We start from the raw sequence: 21,360 nt of genomic DNA, 5'->3' as shown, positions 1-21,360 counted from the left end.
GAGTATTCACCTTTGTGAAGGTGAATGGGCAGTTGGCAGACAGCGACGTCGGGACAAATACTTTTATACGTTTTGAAAACGAATACTTATTTTTCCCTACCCTTTTGGGAATACAGTTGTGATGCAATGTTTATGTGTTTTATGTAAATCCTTATCTAATAAATTTACAAATTGTTGAATGATTTTGTTGAAGGTGAAGTAAGATCTACTCTGAACCAGTGTGCGTGTATGAAGCGATTGATGAATGTGGAGGAAGCAAGAGAAGTATGACAAGATCAAAGCAATGCTTTTCCCGACGGGATATAGGCGTAAGTTTATGTATGTATGTATGTTGTTAAATGATATAAGTAAGTACCTTTCTAAAGTTGATCAAATGGTAGTCAACTAATTTTATAGTCGAATGTGGATTTTTTTGAATTTGTCTCTAAAATAGCGTGGCTTGAAATAATGAAACTCAAGATTTACTAAGTTTGCTCCTATAAATTATGGATAGCGTTATCAACTTCAACATTGCAAAATTCATGGAAAAACCTAAGTCTGCGTGAAATGAGCTTTCAGCACATTGCCAGTTTTCGAGCGCAATTCGCGGTATACACTGTCACTTCCCAGAAACTGAACGATCTTTATTGGTAATAAGTTGTACTTATAGTTTGTACCCGCAATCTTTCAATTTTTTTCTTTTTTTTACATTTTTTTATCACCTTATGGTTGTCTGGAAGAAATCGCTTTAAGCGATAAGGCCGCCATTTGCCATGTACTTAGTTAAGAGACTTTTTGTAATTATTTCTTTTAAATTTGGTGCAATAAAGTGTATTTGTATTGTATTGTATTGATCTTTTTGTAAAATGAGATTTTGAAAAAATACATTAATACTATCAAACTTTTTATTGTCCACATTATTACATAATTAATGACAGAAAAATAATAGGTAAGTACAAAAGGTGAACTTATCTCTAAAAGTGATCCATAAACAAAACAGTTACAGAACAAAAATATTTGAAAAATATGAAACAAAAAAAAAATTGATCGAAAGTGGTCTCTTCTAGCCAACCCCGCATGATGTGAGAGGTCAACTACCACCTATCACGTTGGTCTAACAGAAAGCTCGGAAGGGTGTGCGTACTTAGTTCACCCTGCGATGAATGTACCTCTGACTACCCCAATTGCGATATAGTCGTGAGTTTACGAATGTGAATAGGGATTCTTCTAAATAGAGGACACGTTGTCGTAAAGTTATAATTTATTTCATCAAATATTAATTACGTTAAACAGAATGTTCGTGATAATCTGATTATGCTCGTATAAGTTAATTCCTCTTCAACGAAACAAGGTTTTAAGGAAATAACATAACATGAAGCACACGAAATTCCCAATTCGGGTAGTAGGTAACATTAAACAAATGCAATTTGAGTAAACACATAAAATAATCCTACGTTTCTATGCTTACTAAAACTGTTATTTATTTACTAAAAGCTAGTGTTATTATGTTCATCATCACTAGCTAGTGTTATTAATCAGCCTTTTAAGTTTTCAGTTCTCATTTTTTATTCATCATCACCAGCCCATTAACGTCCCCACTGCTGGGGCACGGGCCTTCCCTATGGATGGATAGGGAGATCGGGCCTTAAACCATCACGCGCGCCCAGTGCGGATTGGTGGTTATTAACGATTGCTAATGCAGCCGGGACCAACGGCTTAACGTGCCTTCCGAAGCACGGAGGAGCTCGAGATGAAATCTTTTTTTTTGTGGTCACCCATCCTATGACCGGCCTTTGCGAAAGTTGCTTAACTTCAACAATCGCAGACCGAGCGCGTTTGCCGCTGCGCCACCGAACTCCTCAATTTCCTCTTCCTTATTTTTTATTACATTTTTATATTCTTTTTTTCGTCAAATGTGTCATATAAAATGTAACTCTTTTGTTGTTTTCTATTACTTTTGTTATTCTAAATTGTACGATAATTTGTTTAATTTTTCTTCTATGAAAGGCTAGCTCGCCGGTGTATTAAAAGTGTTTGCTAAAACAAATATTCAGGACCTCCAGGATACCGGGCTGTTTAAGTTTTTTGATAAATAAAAATATCTTCTTGTATCGTGTGGGATATGAGGTGGATTACCAACCCCATTAACCCTGGTGTCAGGGTTACTATTCCCCTAACCACCAAAGGCCCCTAACATGGCTCATGTAACGACTACTAACCTGCATCAGTAAGTAGTAACCGGGACCAACGGCTTTACGTGCCTTCCGAAGCACGGATTATGTTACTTTCGGACAATCAGGTGATCAGCCTGGAATGCCCTAACCAATCTAGGGATCTCAAAGTGATTTTTGTGATATGTCCCCACCGGGATTCGAAATGGACCACGGAGGCTGTTAATAAACATATTCTAATCTATTACGTAGTGTTTGAATTTCTCGCGTCCGGCACCGAACCCCTGTGTGGCTTGTCCCATGCTTATACCTACAGTCAAGAGATGAGTATGTAACTTCCTAGTTCTGAAGGCTTTGTTCCCCGCGTCACGTAAGACCTTGGGCCGCTCGGCTGACGAAACCCCCTCGTGATTAATTTAAACGACTCCCCTCGCTCCATTTGCATAATCTTACAGACGTGTGAGCGTGATATTGCAAAAAGTGTCATTTGTTTACGGAATGAAGAACTTGTTTCAAGTGTTTAAGCGCTTTGGTATTCTTTTTAAGGAAAAATATTTAAGAACTTTTAGAATTTTCTCGAAACTATAACTAGACCAGACTATCTATAAAATGTTCCTAAATTCCCAATCCTAATGGCAGCAATTTATTTATCAAATCTTAATACTAAATATTGGGCGGAAGGCAAGAGGGAAACCACTGCTCTATTTTTCCCTAAAAAAGTAGCATGGAAAATGCTGCACCGACAAGAGCGTGGCTCTTAAATTGATGATGATGAATACTGAATTCAACAATGCCCAGCAAAACTATTTAAACAGTTTGTCAGCAGGAATAAGTCTCTAGTGGTAACATTTATATCTAATAGTAATGTATATATCACAATAACAGCCTCCGTGGTCTAGTGGTTAGAGCGTTAGGCTCACTATCTGGAGGTCCGAGTTCGATTCCCGATGGGGACATTGTCGAAATCACTTTGTGAGACTGTCCTTTGTTTGGTAAGGACTTTTCAGGCTTGAATCACCTGATTGTCCGAAAAAGTAAGATGATTCCGTGCTTCGGAGGGCACGTTAAGCCGTTGGTCCCGGCTATTAGCCGTAAAAACACCTCCACCAACCCGCAGTGGAGCAGCGTGGTGGAGTATGCTCCATACCCCCCCGGTTGATTGAGGGGAGGCCTGTGCCCAGCAGTGGGACGTATATAGGCAGTTTATGTAAGTAAGTTTATTTTTTAATTTAAGTACTTTTATTTGGTTCGAGTCGGGTGTTTTCAGGCAAACTATTTAGTATGTAGTGTAGTCTTTTTTTTAAAGTTCTATCACCATAGTAATTGGTTTGCTAAAGGTAGTTAGTAATCACTTGTGTCGCATAATTTGTATGACAACCCCGAATCACCAAGTAAAATAGCTGTTCAAAATTACACCGAATATTTTCATGTTCACATAATTTGTAAAATGTCACTCGTACAGCAAATATACTTTAGTAATGAAAAAACGTTTATTGAAATGGGCGGAAATGAATTCAGACGTCGATTGGGTATCATTTGACTTATATTATAGCTTGACCATAACAAACTTATTTGACGATGGCAACATGAGAAAAGTTGGAAAAATTCTGACATGAGCTAAAGGTTCAAATCCTGTTTGAGTCTGAATTTTCGGTTTTTTCTGTGTGAATTTTGAAATGTTTGTATTGAAAAAACTTGAGAGTTGTTTTTATGACATATTTTACATTTTTATTTATTACTTATCAGTCAGTTTACTATCCCTCTGCATAACTATGGCGTCGCTCTATTTCTTCCATTCATCTCCATTCTGGGTTATCTCTGAATAGGCAGAATGTTGAACTCTATATTGAACATCATCATTATCATTCCGAACTCTAGAGTTAGTGTCATCGTAACAAATACTGAGAGAAATGATTCAGACTATCATATTATATATTATCATATGATATATATATATATGATAATATTTAATATGTAATATATAGTATGATGTATGATACATTCACATGATTATATTATTATTTATATTTCATTGACATGAATTTTGCGACGAAAAAATAAACTTAGAATCATGGTCAAAATTATCCCACAAACTTTTCGTTACAATATCAGTAACACCCTTTATATCAGTAAGATAGCTATTTTATCTACGTTACCTTATGTACTGGGTACATTTTTATTAGGATAATGTCAACATGGCAAATAAATAAAAGTTACCTGACTTATTATCGTGGCCAATATACGAATATAAATAGATAATTTTCACTAAAATGTTTACCATTTAATCAATTTACCAGTCAATTCATTTGTTGAACGCTTCCATGTACATTATGTTCCGTACAAATTATTGTTGGTTGCATTCGCTACCTATTTAAAGTAATGGTATATTAAGTAGGTACTTATTATATTAATTATTAAGTCCTTTCATTAATTATCATAAAATGTTTATAGGCTTTAAAATTGGATGGAGACGTGTGTACATTGAAATTATATTTGTTATTTTAAGGGTCCCGCGCTGCCCGCATCCAACGGCTTCCCGCGACCTTCACCAGATCGTCGGTCCACCTTGCAGCGGGCCTACCCACTGAGCGTCGTCCGACACGTGGTCGCCATCGCCGTGGAGATCCTTGGGGGAGCCCAAGGATCTCCACGGCGACCATCCTGGGCCTATGCCCAGCAGTGGGCGTCGTACGGCTGATGATAATGATGATTTTAAGGGTAAGTCCATGGAGAATAATGTACCTAAATGAACTTTTCATTCACAATTATTAAATAGATTTGTAGGTACCTACTCATAACTTAACATTGTTTTTAATTTTGTGGGCAATACTTACCTGGTTTTATCCATCTAGATAGGTTATGTTTACATATCTCTTAAAAATACGGTACGTTGTTTTAAGTTTACGCGGTTATTATCATAATTAAAGCACATAATAACGGGTTCTTATCCCCATTTAAACGCGGTAAGAACCCGTTATTATGTGCTTTAAATACTAATATGTATGCTATTACCCTATTGTACTCATTCTATTTCTCTTTTGTTTTTTCCCGTTTGTGCAATAAAGTATTTCTTATTATGTATTATACACTTTGAAACCATGTCACATTAACTTTTTTGACAAATTAAACCGTAAGTCTCACCAAATGTCAAATATTTTAGTGCGACACGGTTCTAAAGTGGGTGCATGGTATTGCTCATGACCGTACTTATATTATTGACTAGCTTTTGCCCGCGACTTCGTCCGCGTGGCGTGTTATAAAAGAGAGATCTTTGTGTGTGTGGGAGTGCATATCAAATTTCAAGCATCTAACTTATGCAGTTTAGATTTTTTCATACAATTTTTTTCCCAATAACTCCCATTTTTCAAAATACAGCCATAAATAAACTTTATATTTACTAAGGTATGCATGCATGCTAGATTGAATCAATTGATTGAATTGTTTTCTTTTTCAATTGATTGTTCATTGAGTTTTAATTTTAATACACACTTCCTCTCTTCCCTTCAACGTTGCTGTGCCCTACAGGGTCCATGTTTTAGTTCCTATGCCTATGTAACACCCCATTGTACTACATGGAATGCAATAAATAATTGAATTGAATTGAATTGAAAACGTCTATCTTACGCGGTTTCGATTTTTTCATACAAATGTTTTTTCCCGCTAACTCCGTTTCCGTGGGAATTTTGCAATATCCTGTTGCAACTAAGCTTTAAGTTAACTAAGGTACCTGCATGCCAAATTTCAAGCGTCTAACTTAAGCGGTTTAGATTTTTCATACAAAAGGACTTTCCCGCTAATTTCCGTTCCCGTGGGAATTCCGGGAATTCCTTTCTTAGTGCACCTTTACGGTACCTAAGCTACGTCCCTTCCAAATTTCAAATGCCTACGTGTGTTCCCCATTCCCGTTCAGGCTATGCGTTGATATGTCAGTCACTGAGTCAGTCAGTTTCTTCTTTTATTTAGATTTGATTTTTTCATACAAATATTTTTTCCCGCTAACTACCGTTCCCGTGGGAATTTTGTAATATCCTGTTACAACTAAGCTTTAAGTTTACTAAAGTACCTGCATGCCAAATTTCAAACGTCTAACTTGAGTGGTTTAGATTTTTCATACAAAAGGATTTTCCCGCTAATTCCTGTTCCCATGAAAATTTCGGGAATTCCTTTCTTAGTGCACCTCTACGGTATCTAAGGTACCTGCATGCCAAATTTAAAACATCTAACTTGAATGGTTTAGATTTTTCATACAAAAGGATTTTCCCGCTAATTCCCGTTCTCGTGGGAACTTCGGGAATTCCTTTCTTAGTGCACCTCTACGGTATCTAAGGTACCTGCATGCCAAATTTAAAACATCTAACTTGAATGGTTTAGATTTTTCATACAAAAGGATTTTCCCGCTAATTCCCGTTCTCGTGGGAACTTCGGTAATTCCTTTCTTAGTGCACCTTTACGGTACCTAAGGTACCTGCATGCCAAATTTCAAACGTCTAACTTGAGTGGTTTAGATTTTTCATACAAAAGGATTTTCCCGCTAATTCCCGTTCCCGTGGGAATTTCGGGAATTCCTTTCTTAGTGCACCTCTACGGTATCTAAGGTACCTGCATGCCAAATTTCAAACATCTAACTTGAATGGTTTAGATTTTTCATACAAAAGGATTTTCCCGTTAATGCCCGTTCCCGTGGGAATTTCGGGAATTCCTTTCTTAGTGCTCCTCCACGGTACCTAAGACACCTGCATGACAAATTTCAAACGTCTAACTTGAGTGGTTTAGATTTTTCATACAAAAGGATTTTCCCGCTAATTCCCGTTCCCGTGGGAATTTCGGGAATTCTTTTCTTAGTGCACCTCTACGGTATCTAAGGTACGTTCCTTCCAAATTTCAAGTGCCTACGTTTAGCCGTTTAGGCTGTGCGTTGATGTTAGTCAGTCAGTTTCTCCTTTTATATTATATTTAGATTAGATAATTTCCGTCATACATGATTTCTATGTAACTTTAACCATTAAGGCTGCTCACGTGACGGAAGCTTATAAAATAGAGTAACTTATCCCGTTTTCCCAAAATTTCCCTTCACTACTCTGCTCCTATTGTTTGTAGCGTGATGAAAAGTATACTATAACCTGCCCAGGAGTATGAAGAATAATTGTACCAAGTTTCATTATAATCCGTCCAGTAGTATTTGTTTCTATAAGGAACATACAGACAGACAGACAGACAGACAGACAGACAGACAGACAGACAAAAATTTTACTGATTGCATTTTTGGCATCAGTATCGATCACTTATCACCCCCTGATAGTTATTTTGAAAATATATTTAATGTACAGAATTGACCTCTCTACAGATTTATTATAAGTATAGATAATAAGATTTTTATTAAACAGCGTGTAGGTACAATTCATCAAGCTCTTCAGTATTTTCGTACCAGTACTTAAGAGGTGGCGAAGAACCTCGGGTACCTTGCGTTAGAAGATTTGAGTCTCATTACCAGGTAAGTGCTTAGACCATTATAGGTACAGTCTCTAAGAAGAGTTACTGGTATCGTTCTGGCAGCCACAATCAGTTTTTTTTTTATTTTAGTTTACCTATTTTTAAACTAGTTCTCTCTCTCTCTCTCTCTTTCTTGTATTTATGATACGTAAAGGACAGAACTATATCCAAAACGGTCAAACTTAATTAAAATTAACTTTTATTTATTAGAAACAACACCTGTATTTTTCTAGTTGAAAGTAAAGCCATTTTTAGACCCTTTAAAAGGTGTAAGACATTTTTTAGCTTATATTATTAGCATAAAATACTTTCTTTCATGTCTGATTCCAAACCATTTAGTACAGAAACCAATTCCACAAAGCATAGACAGTTCTAGTAAGACTAAGTAACTAAATATCTAGAGAAGATTTAGATTGAAGATTCTAGAAATTCTAAATATAGCCCGACGACCTGTAGGTATTTTCTTTCAGTCGCCAACATCAGGACATCGACTTCCTCAGAATATATACATAATATAAACCCAGACACGTAATCTCTAATAGTGGGGGGAAGGTTGAGCCACAAGTAATCAAAGACAACTTTGAGCCACTGTTCATACTAAGTTCCAAGATTAATATTCAGATCCTTACGTTATCAAGAGATGGACTCGCGTAATTTAACGCATATCTCCCTTGTTTCTATCATCTGTGGTAACAGGCTGTCACCCACGCAGGCATTGTCTATGAGAGAGTCAACTATCCTCCGTGGTCCAATAGTTGAACGGTGGACTCCTGATCCGGAGGCCTCGGGTTCCATTCCCGGTGGGGACATACCACTAAAATTACTTTGTGATCCCAAGTTTGTTAAGGACATTACAGGCTGATCACCTGATTGTCCGAAAGTAAGATGATCCGTGCATCGGAAGGCACTTTAAGTTGGTTCCGATTACTACTTACTGATGTAAGTACATGCGCCATAATGTCTGGGGCCTTTGGCGGGTCAATAGTAACCCTGACACCAGGGTTGATGTCGGTACTCTACCACACAAACCTCATAGAAGAAGAGTATGAGAAAGGTTTCGTAAAGCGTCTGAAAGTAGGCCGATAGCGACAAATGCAGAAGGAAATCTTGACTACGCAAGATCAGGGGGGCTACCGGCTAAGACGAAGCCGATTCAGATTGGAGCAAATCAAACATCGATTTGATTCTGTCGTACCACGTAAGCAGCCAAGATGGCGATCCGCGATTCGTGACGTTACATGAAGTGCGGCAAGCCGATTGAACGAATGGTTTCAGTACTTTTGACACTAAATCGGTACCGGCTAAAAAAAACGAAGTTCGGCGTCTGAAGCCGATTCCCATTCGAAGTGTCAGTTCAGTGTTGAGGATGTGATGTCTAGGCATTAAAAGTTGATAATCCACGTGAAATTTAGTGCACAAATTCATTCTCTATTATGCTTGGTATGCAGCACAATATTCAGGAGCTCATCAATATTTATGGCTGTTGTCTTGCACAAAAATCCTCGAAATAAGACGTCTAAGCGCGAATTATTAGCGTTCGAGCTCCTAAGAACCGTTCTCAGCTTCAGTTTGTGGAAATTTCTCACCACTTTCTCGACATATTTATAGTTTTTGATAGCAACTGAATCTTGGCGTGAGTTCAATTTCTGAAGACCTTACTAACACGTACCTTAGTATAAAACAATCAATTCATAAAAAGAGAGACGCCATTTTGAAATTGAAATTTTTAATTTTACTTGATAACCATATCTCATTAAGACACTTTGGTAGCGCCACAACAGCCGCAATAATAAAAAATGTAAACTGTTGACACCAGGGGGTTAAAAATACCACATCGAAGCAATTCATCTAAACAAGCAATTTGACATTTGCGCATATAAAAGTAAGTGCGCAATTCAAACAAATGTCAAATAGCAATATTGATGGTTGCGCGACGTGAGGTAGCGTTTAATACAATTGCATAGTCGCACCACCATGGTGTCCTTGTGACATGGGGCCATTTTGATGGCCAGAGCCATAAAAGTAATCAGAAGACAACTTCCCCTTTTGTTCTCCCTTCTATTTCTATAAAGGGTATAATGATCCGTATACTGACAAGGGCGCTATTATGTTATAACGGACCCAGTTATTATTCGTATGTCGGGGACGATAATCAGCTGAACGTGTCTGTTTTTTATTCCCTCCCAGTCTAGCTTAGAAGTATTCCAATATTTTACGGTTGTAATTAATCACTCCACGACACGACGACAATATCAAGTAACCAACTAAATAAATAAGTAAGTAAAACAAGTTTTTCGTAGTTACATCTGTAGTTCCGTGGTAAGTTGTTGCCAAAAATGTTTACTTATCTCTCAACGTGAGCTAGTCCGACGGAAATGCGAGACAAATTGTAAAGTTAAACCCAACTGCATTCTTATCTCTGTCCCTGTCTCCTGGTTTAGACGAGAAACAATTTGAAGAGTAGAATGAGAAGACTCATTTAAATGGAATACATACTTCACTGCCAGCTATACTAGCTGCTAGCTGTAATGTCTTAGGTAATCAAATTAGGGATCACAAAGTGATTTTTGTGAAAAGAGAAATAGAAAGAGTACAATAGGCGGTCTTATAGATAAGTATCAATCTCTTCCAGACAAACTTAATTTCTTTTTATTTTTTTGACCTGACTTATTGTAGATTTGCCGCAGATGGCATTAACTACTTGGCCGGTCAAATGGGGAGCGCTGAAGGCTCTCACCCGATACAACGTTTAAGACACCAGGCCTGAGGGTGCCCAGTTGGGCGCGAACCTCGGCTCAGGGCGTCGTCTGAGAGGAAAAATATTTGAAAGAATTAATCGACCCTAGTGGGTCGATAGCGATAAGCGCTGAATGAGGGAAATCGTCGACCACGCCGGCGGGGTCGGTATTGGGGTCCAAGACAACCTTTAGGGAGCCAATATAAGACTATTAATTATGGCACGGGTTAGTCGGTCAGCATGTATAAATGGTTTCCATTAGTTGTTGATCCAAGGGTCAAACTCTGATTAGATTTAACAAAAGGCAGATTGCTTTGGTAGCCATTAGTCGCCATGCATAGATAACAACGTACAGTGTCAGATCATGAAACCAACTTGCAGCCACATAGAACTAAGTACCTTATTGTTACGATGAATATAACAAAGCATGAACATTGAACAGCCTATTTACGTCCCACTTCCACAATACTACTACTATCGTGTGGGTTGTGAGGTAAATTACCAACCTCATCAACCATGCTGTCAGGTTTATAATTGAGCCGCCAAAGGACCCTAGCTCATGTAACGATTACTCACTTACATTAGTAAGTAAGTAGTAACCGGGACCAACAGCTTAACGTGCCTTTCAAAGCACGGATCATCTTACTTTCGGACGATCAGGTGATCAGTCTGTAATGCTAACCAAACTAGGGATCACAAAGTGATTTTGAGATAATATAATGTCCCCTCAATTAGGGGTATGGAGCATAGTCATAGTCATTTATTGATAATAAAAATGACACGTCACAGATATTACAAAATTCAATTTAATACTCCATACTCCAGCACGCTGCTCTACCGCGAGTTGATGGAGGCATTTGGACTAGTAGCTCTATTGTCGTGTTTATGTTTTTATCCCCGTAAAACAGTACAAGTATTCGACCATAAATTGATACTCGACGTAGCTATTGCGGCCAATTTATTTCCCAGATTTTCTCAAAGCGTTTTTTTTTTCTCAACAAACCTTATCAAATAATCCAGCGATGATCCCTTAGATAAGGATGGCTCCTATGTAGGGTCTGTTGGTTTACAAAATTTGTTACAAGTCGATAAGAGCGGGTCAGTAATGAAGCAATTCAGCTGGAAGAGGTTCTGATAACGCTGGTATCCTCGTATTGGTGACGGTTTGCAATGATTTATGGTGACTGACGGTGTCGATATATACAGGATGTTAGTGATATCGTAAAGAAAGCTTTAAGGCAAGATTTCGACCATGATTCTGTGTTAATATCAAGTGGAATTTTCCGTCGCATAAGTGTTACAATGGAACTGAAAAATAATTAAAAAACATTAAAATGTTCATGAATTTTCCGACAGGACATACAGCTTGATATCAACTCAGAATCATGGTCTGAATTAATTATCCCCTTCAGTATTCGTTACGCGTATCACTAATACCCATAGGTACTTGTACGGGGTGTAAGTGACATTGTAACGAATACTTATAAGGATGATTCAGCTCATTATTCTGAATTAATATCAAGTAAAATGTTCCGTCGCAAAAGTATGTAACTAAAAATAAATAAAAAATAACACAAAAAGAACATGAATTTTGCGACGGATAATTCGACTTGATATTAACTCAGAAGTATGGTCTGAATCATCCTCTCAGCATTCGTTAAGATGTCACTGACACCTGTATAATTTTGCGTCTTTTCACATTAGGCGCCTAAGATCGCTAGATGTGTTGTGCTTATGTTTTATTCGTATATGTTTATGTCCTTTGTATATGTTGTTGTGCAATAAAGTATTATTGATTGATTGATTGATGTCATGACATTATTACACCCAGGACACTTCATATAAATATCTCATCCTTACCGTGTGCCAAGCAAAACAGACAGCTCCCCTTTACTTCTTAGCGGCTTACGGCCATTCAAGACTAAAGTAAAACCCAGTGTGGGTGAGGTAACTCTAGTTCGGCGCCCGGTACAAATTAGTGCGGGAGACTCACCGCTCGATACGTAGTATTATTTTATTCAGCGTCTTTCTATAAAATGAACTTCCCTGCTACGGTAGTCGCGGATTTGTAGACGACTGTCAGCACAAATTAACATAATCATTGTTTGTGGTCAGCGTTGTAAAAGAAAGAAAAAAAAATAATATATTGTTTTCGGACACCATAGAACAGACAAACAGGTACAACAATAAAAACAGCGGATTGACGTACAAAAGTCGACGAAAACTTGACTGTGTTTAGTATAGGGCTTACGGTTGCATGTTAGGTGTATCTACATGTACTTATAAAATGTAGTGTTTTAGTTATATATAAAAACGGTAAATTCCGAAGAACAAGAATCTAGCATACATGAATAAGATCATCATTTTAATAAATACGTCGTTTCTGATTAAGTGTCCAATCATCTTGCGTCTTCTTTTCTATATTTATTTTCTTTTTCCTTTACTCTATCAATATTTTAAAGTAATACAATACACAAATATGATGACATCATCTATTTAATATTTTTCTCAATTAATTTTAGAATACCTACATGAAAGACAGATTGGTAACAAAAAATAAAAAATGCAAATAGAAACAGTTTTTATCTCAGGCAACAGTTGTATTGACAATAAATTCTATGGAACATTAAATTTTTAGAGCGCTGTAAAATAATATAGGATTTTTTTATTATTATTTCGTTTGAATTTGAAACGTTTCTGATGTAGCACACAACGAATATTTTAGCAGCATTATGAATTGGGTAAGCAAAAATCTGTTTTCAAAATGGGATCGTTTTAGGCTTGTTAAATAATATATATATATATATTTCAAATTATGTATCTTTGAATTTTCAATAATCTTCTATCATCATCATTAATTTAGGAGCCACGCTCTTTGCGGTGTAGCATTATCCGTTCCTGTCTATCAAAGGCCAATTCTTTGACTTCCTTATAAGATACGACGCTCTTCAATTTGTATCATGTTAGCTCTTCTTGGTCATTCCATTCCTCTCTTTTCTTCTATCTTCCCTTCTGTGGTGTTTTTTTTTATAAATTCGTCTAACATCTTGTCTCTTCTGTCCTTAATAACTCGCAATATAATTATTTTGTCTTCTGTACCACCTCTTAAATAAGAAATAATATTTTTACAGAACCCTCTCATTCTCCTCCTACCAATATTCCTTACACCGAGTTATGGAGTGCGACTACACAAGTTTTTCCAATTCTTAGACGGATTCAAAGCCGACTACAAATTGCGGGGATACTTACATCTAGGTTACGACTACGCCGTATTTTTGCGACTTCCAAAACCACATGACAAGTTTCTAGTCTACGAATTGTATGAAGCGAAGAAGATAGCGGATGTCGAACGCACCAAACCTCGTATACTTGCAATATCTAAGGTACCCGTTGATTTTATTAAAGAACAGCTTAAAATATTCCGCGAAGAACTCTACAAGGCTAAGTATGTAGATGAAAATGTTGTTCCGGGGACCAGAGTGAAAACATTGAGAGAATGGCAGCTAGATAAACTGCTCAGCGGAAACAGAGACGAAACTAAACTGATTCAGACCCAGCCGTACGTATTAAGAACGAAAGTCTGACGTAAAACATTTGACACTTAACTACAATTTCAATCAGTCTATAGTTATTTTGGAAAAATCGCATCTAAATAGAGGTATTTAGAAGCGAAAGACCTCTTTAAAATGAGTAAAAATGTTTTGTAAGGTAATAAAAACTACTACACAATTGATTTTGGTTTTCATTGCCATGTTAAACCAACAGCTTCGCTTTCCTTTCAGAGAATATCGGACCGGAACGTCGATTAAGATAAGAAAGACATTTTCAGGCACCCATTATGAATTTATCAAATACTTACAATTTTATTTCATAAATCTTGGACTTGCGACATTAAAAACCGAATATCTCTATTTCCTTAAATATTGGATCGTCAAAGTGAAATATTATTGACAGTGTTATTTGACACGAGTAGTTGGATAATCTTAATGTTCAGTACTTGAGCAAGCATTGAAGATCATCCATCATCCCGAGCTTGCCGATAGCAACTATGTTACAAGTTTCTTGAAACACTACTATTTGCACTGTGTTTATCGCGTTTTTTACATAAGCAGTCTTTACAAATGTTCTCTACTAGGCAAAGGCACAGGCCTCCCATTGTTAAAGACAAGACTTCCGAGGATATCTATATTTTACAATTTTTATGCTGCCGTCGTATGGTGACGCACCATTAAGTGTCATTTGGTCATTTTTGAACTGAAGATACCGTAAGATTCAATAAAACATGCCTGGTCAAGTGGTATTTACCGGTGGCATCTGGTTTCGAGAATTCAAGTTAAGAAATTCAAACTTAGAATGAATTACTTCCAAGCTGCTTCTAGGACCGTCACTTTGCGTTCCGGAACAAATTCTCTAAGTTTCCAAGACGCGGGTTTCTCGACGAGTAATCTCGTAAATACAACCCGTAGTAGGGACTTTACCTTCATTACAGGGTAATTTATAGCCTGCAAGGAAAGGGTTCATCAGCCATGACATCCGTGTGAAGGGAAAAAGGATAACCATCCTGCTTTGCTATTCTGTTATAACATTATATCACTACTAAGGAATGAGAGGAACGCGCTACCTTTTGATAGATGGGCCTGTGAAGATAATTTGAGGGGTGTGAGAAATGTATCGTAGTTTCGTAGAATACTACCTTGTACTTGTTTCGTTGTAACTAGAACAACTCGTTTATTTTGAGGCAGCTTATTGTAGATTCCTCTCGCATGGCATCTACCAGGGGCTTTAGCCAAGTTGCAAACGATTAGGACAATCGCCAACGACAGTGATTAGCGTGGTTTACGTTTGTATGACGGTGACAGTAATAAAATGTATGGAAATGACATGTCGTACGTCAAACCCGTACATTGTTATTACTGATGTCACTGTCGATTTTCATCCTGGTAGTAACAGTCATACAGTCCTATTGATTCAACCTTAGAGGATTTACAAGCATCAAACACTTTGTCATCGACATTGGTCTACAGAAACAGAAGAAGATGGGTTGGTCGGCAGTAAAATTCGTTTTAATTTTATTCCTCATTCATGTCACCTCTCATTTCAATAACTCAGAAATACGTTAGCAAATTTTCATAACTCTATCAGTTGGAAAGCAATTTTAACATACATTATCTTCAAAGTCAAACCTCTTCCTGGAAAGTACTTATTTTAGAACATAGGTACCCTCACACGTGTTTACAAAAATAAAACAAGGTTGTCTGCATATTTTCAGGCAATTCAATTTACAGGCTCACCGTAGTAATAGCACTCGTTTCAAAGAGAAATAGCGTTTTGTACAATATTTTACTTTGCCCTATTAACAAGTTCCCTTTTATTTACTTTAGAGCTTTCTCTTACTAATTTATTTTCATATTATATATAATTAATAATTGAATTTGAATCAACATGTTCATGATATTTGTGAAGTGTTAGAAATATTTAAATATTGGGTTACTTACTATATATTACTATTTTGTAATGATAAATCAAATCCTCTATGGTTACGTTGTCTTCTGTTGACTTGAGGCTTTACCACACCCTGGATACTCCTTACAAAAAATTCATTCGTACAGTGTGCCGCTCTACCGCGTTACTGTGAGTGAAACACACAATCCGCGCTCTTCTTTACTCCTTAGCGGCTTACAGAATTTTAGACTAAAGTACTACGCTAAAGTACGACCCGGAGGGGGTGGGTTAAATTTAGTTCAACGCCCTATACGAATAGGCTAGTTTCCAACTTATCAAATCAGTAACATTTTACTTAACGTCAAAATACTGAATTACTATGGAATTTGTATGAAAGAGCACACTTTGATGTCGATGAAAAACTTGATAAAATGTCGGACTTATTATTAAGTTTTTCTTGATTAAAATTCGTAAATAAGTTAAATAGAAAAAAAAAAAAATTTTGTCGTTAGTTTTGTTTTTATTTAGTAATCAGAATTTCATAACTTGAACCTAGTATAGGTACGACCCAATTAGTGCAGAACGAAGAGATGTGTTGTTTTTTATTCTATGGTTTTTAAAGCCACTCCGATAGGGACTGAGTAGTCAATTATGTCTGTCTGATCTGTCCGTCGATGACTCGACAATTTTAATACATCCGGCAGTATTCACGAAATCCGCTGCGAACGTTCCAAACGCTAGGAGCAATTACAGGCTAAACTGCAGCGCTTACTAGTGGTTGAAAGTTTCCATTAAAGGCTGTATTGCAATCGATGTATCGGTCGAATAGATTTACGGATTCTCTGTGAAATGTGCCTAAAAAAGACTTTTGAGAGTTTAGCAATAAAGAACGAACTTTGGTTGTGGACGATATGATGATAGTACATGATGATAGATAGTACATGTGAATGATAGTTGTTGCCGTTAACGAGATACAAAAATACACCGGCGGTTCTGACGTCAAGATGGCCGGTATATGAGACATATCATCAAGCGATCAAAGGTTTGAAGTACTTTTTTTTTACCTATAGTGGGTTTGCTATTGGCCTCAGACTGGCCCAGAAGGTGCCTGTTCACTCTGGCTTTGAAAGCACCCGGGTTATATGCGGTTTAGCACTTATCGCTATCGACCCACTAGAGTCGATTAATTCTTTCAAATATTCTTCCTCTCAGACGACGTCCTGAGCCGAAGTTCGCGCCTAACTGAGCACCGTCAGGCCTGTTGTCTTAAATTTTGTACCGGGTGAGAGCCCTCGGCTCTCCCCATTCGTCCGGCTAAGTAGTTAATGCCATCTGTGGCAAATCTACACTAAGTCATGTCAAAAAAATAAAGTTCATAGTCATACAATCTTTCTGCATATTATATTTTATTAAGATACTGATCACAAATTTGTTTTCATTTTGTTGCGGCTTAAGTATATTAATTATCTTGTCACCATATCCATAAGAAAATATAAGATATATTTAGTTTATTGAACATAAAGGGTACAAGATAGTTACATAAATAAGGACAACCAAACAAGCATTCATGTGAAACATACATTAATATTCTTGTGACGAATAATAGAATATATGAAGAAGAAGAATATACATAATATATTTTTTTTTTATTTGTTGTCCACAATGTGTGTGTGCGTGCGTGCGTGCGTGCGTGTAATAGCGTAGGAAATTATTTCATAAGGTTTTTGGTTGAAACTTTCAATTAAATATGCTAAACATGTATCCGAACATTCTAATGTCATGTGAATGTCAACACGCTACGAATTTCCGTTCTTTTAATGTAACGTTTTAAAAATACTGAAATATAAAATGTATTATTCTTTTTACAATAATTTATGTACTTTTTGATGATGTTTAACTTTAATATAATAGGACAATTTATTCCTTATTTTGTAATGTTGCCATTACTCTTGGAGCGATTCTGATTGGTCTATAATGACGTGATAGAATTTTGCTAGGGGTAAAGGTTTTATAAGGCGTAGCATGGCGCCGATTACTTCAGTCTCAGTCTGGGAGTGATCGGTGCCGCAGCCAGATTACTGAAGATAAGTATTCTTTATATTGAATTGCTATAGCTTGCTGTACATAATTGTGTGTTTCGAGTTACTTATAATATATTTATATATTTCGTATATGCTTTGTAAAATGTAACTATGTGCTTTAAAAGATGTGTTGCTGTGGAGTTTCTTGCCGTTCTTCTACACAGCTATAACACCTTCCGAACTGGCGGTAGATTCGTAATAAAATAATGCTTAAATGATAATACAATATTTTTATTATTTTGTCAATGTATCTACGAATATGTTCAATATTCGTAAACATGATCTATTCTACTTTCTATACCTAGCACATGTTATTGAATTAGAATTTATTAAACGGTGGTTCATACCTACAAAAGAATTAGTTCTTTGATATATGAATACCCACATTTTTAGTAGTTCCTTAAATTGGAAATCTATTTGGATACGAATATCTTTTATATGCTATTTAATATTTATTACATGGCTATGTCGTAATTACATGATTCGTAATTGTTTGTAACTATTATATTACAACCATATTTATATTTAACTTACTTTTCTTCTCCTTCTTACATATTTGCCAATGAGATTACAGTTAATCCATATATCTACCTTTAAATAAAGTTATTACGTATTGAAAGCTCGCTTTTCTTTGTAATCTTAATAACTCATTTATTTTTGAAATCTAACATCAGAAGTGGGATACGTTAAACAAATATTAATCCTCGCCCTATACCAATTTCAGGATGGATATGGAGATGCTTGAAGGACTGCTCAAGGCGATTCGAGATGCTGTGTCATCTAATAGTCGCCATGATGATGATGTCGCGTTGCCGCCCTTTGATCCAGCCACGAGCGACAGCGGCGCTGCAGCTTGGTGCAGCAACATCGAGACTCTATCGAAGGATCTCAACTGGAGCAGTGTCACCACAGTTGCTAAAGCCGGTAAGGCCCTAAAGGGCTCTGCTCTATTATGGTTTGAGACTTGGGAGCCTACGGATGGAAGAACCTGGAAACAATTCCGCACAGATATCTCTGATTTGTACCCCGAAAAAAAGAATCTCACTGATAAACTCAATAGGGCTGTACAGTTTACTTCGGATTCTGCAGATTCTTATTGCGAATACGCTAGGGAGAAACTTAGATTGCTTCGTAGTACAAAAATAGCTTTTACTGAATCACAACTTATAGAGTTAGTTTGTGGAGGTATTATTGACGTCAATGTAAGGATGGCTGCTTTCAATAACAGCGTTAAATCAACTGCCGAACTTATTGCGTTATTTACAAGTTACATTAAACCCAAAAAACGTCCCATTGACACGACCGGTGTTAAAGAGTCCATTACTGGAACTAGTCTAGCTAAACGTGCCAAAGTAGAATCGGGTCCCAGTGGAAAACTTTGCTTTCATTGTAACCAACCGGGCCACGTTAGGTTCCAGTGCCCCAACCTCAAAGGTAGCCATGGTCAAAATAATCTCAAAACAAGTGAAAAGCCTAGAAAATTTTGTACTTTTTGTAAAAAAAACGGTCACATAGAGCCCGACTGTTTCTACAAAACGAAAGCATCGGGTAACAACTCTGCAGTAGGTCAACCCCGTGTTAATTTTTTAGGCAATCTGAATTAAAATTGACTACTGTTTCTATCAACGATACAAGGATACAATCTCTTATTGATACTGGAGCTAGCTGTTGTCTTATTAGGGAATCTGTTGCGAAAAATATTAATTATCCGTTGATCCCGGAAACCTTGCGTTTGACGGGTATTGGTAATGGTAGTTTATATACCATTGCAAAAACTACTGTCCCGGTGAGATTTGATAATGTATGCTTGGAATTGATTTTGTATGTAGTCAACGACAGTGACCTACAATATGACGTTGTAATTGGCAGAAATGCCTTGCAAAATAAGGATGTTGAAATAATTTTCGATTCGCTTGGTTGTAGACTGGTCCGAAAGTCAAAATCCGTACCCACAGTAAATTTAGTTACTACTACGAGGTTAATTGATTCCAAATTCGTAGAATTAAATTCAATTATAGAAAATTTAGACACTGAGTTACAAAATGGTATTAGGCAGATTTTTCAAAAATATCCCTCTGTTTTGGAGGACATTGGAACAGTTAAGACCGGTGAAATGAACTTGAGATTAAGGAAGGATGATATTGTTAACTATAGGCCATATCGTTTGGCCCCGATTGAGAGGGAGAAAGTAAATGAGATAGTCAAAGATTTACTTGCTAAAAACATTATTAGGGAGAGCGACTCACCTTTTGCCAGTCCTGTTCTTCTTGTAAAGAAGAGGGACGGGGGTGAAAGAATGTGTGTCGATTTTCGAGCACTAAACAGGATGATTGAGAAAGACAGGTACCCTCTCCCTCTTATCGAGGATCAGATCGATAAACTGGGCAAATCAAAATTTTTTATCTCAATAGATATGAACAACGGTTTTTACCAAATACCAGTTTCTTCAGAATCTAGAAAGTATACCGCATTTGTGACGCCGGACGGTCATTACGAGTTTCTTAAAATGCCGTTTGGTATTTGTAATGGTCCGTCTGTGTTTCAGCGAGCTATCTCCAAAGCCGTGAAGCACCTAAATTTTCTATTGGTCTATATCGATGATATACTTATTCCATTCTCGACTATAGAACAGGGGTTGAAATACTTGGAGGACACAATATGTGCACTTAGCTCTGCAGGATTTACGGTTAATGTCAAAAAGTGTAAATTTTTTGTCAATAGTATTGAATATTTGGGTAGGCACATATCGCAGGAAGGAATTAGGCCTAGCGAATCGAAGGTATCTGCTCTCATAAATTCTCCAATCCCTACCACCGTTAAACAAGTGCGTCAGTTTATGGGTCTTGCAAGTTATTTTCGTAAATTCATCCCCAATTTTTCGACTCGTACAGCTTGTATTACCAAGTTAACCAAAGACAATCAGAAATGGGAGTGGGGTCCCGAACAGGACGCGGCTAGAGACTATGTACTGGGACATCTGACATCAAAACCTTTATTGGCTGTTTTCAACCCGGAGCTACCGACTGAAGTGCACACTGATGCAAGTTCACTGGGATATGGTGCTATGTTGGTGCAACGGGTTGGTAATGAAAAAAGGGTTGTTGCCTATTATAGTCGTAGGACTACACCTGCCGAGTCCCGGTACTGCTCATATGACCTGGAAACGTTAGCAATTTATAATGCACTTAGACATTTCAGAGTTTATCTTTTGGGCATAAATTTTTTGATAGTTACTGATTGCAATTCAATTAAGTCCACAATGAAAAAAAGGGACCTCTCTCCTCGCGTTGCAAGGTGGTGGACGTACCTTCAGGACTTTAATTTTGAAATTGATTACAGAAAAGGAAAATTTATTAGTCATGTCGATTTTTTGAGCCGCAATCCTGTACGGAATCCTACCGAAAATGACTTAAATTCACACCATAAACCCACTTTACCCCAAAGTTCGGACGATGTTCAC

General features: G+C 37.1%; 1 protein-coding gene across 1 annotated transcript; it reads left to right on the top strand.

The window, feature by feature from the left end:
• The first annotated feature begins 13,078 nt into the window (after positions 1-13,078).
• LOC126369118 (uncharacterized) lies at positions 13,079-13,961 on the top strand. Its single transcript, XM_050013411.1, has 2 exons — positions 13,079-13,118; positions 13,509-13,961. The coding sequence occupies exons 1-2, from the start codon at positions 13,110-13,112 to the stop codon at positions 13,959-13,961; spliced, it is 462 nt and encodes a 153-aa protein (XP_049869368.1). The 5' UTR covers positions 13,079-13,109.
• Positions 13,962-21,360: the final 7,399 nt, after the last annotated feature.

This window comes from Pectinophora gossypiella, chromosome 8, assembly GCF_024362695.1.
Source record: "Pectinophora gossypiella chromosome 8, ilPecGoss1.1, whole genome shotgun sequence".
Lineage (NCBI taxonomy): Eukaryota > Metazoa > Arthropoda > Insecta > Lepidoptera > Gelechiidae > Pectinophora > Pectinophora gossypiella.
Note: the sequence above shows the minus strand (reverse complement) of the source record. Positions and strands in the feature narration are given on the sequence as shown.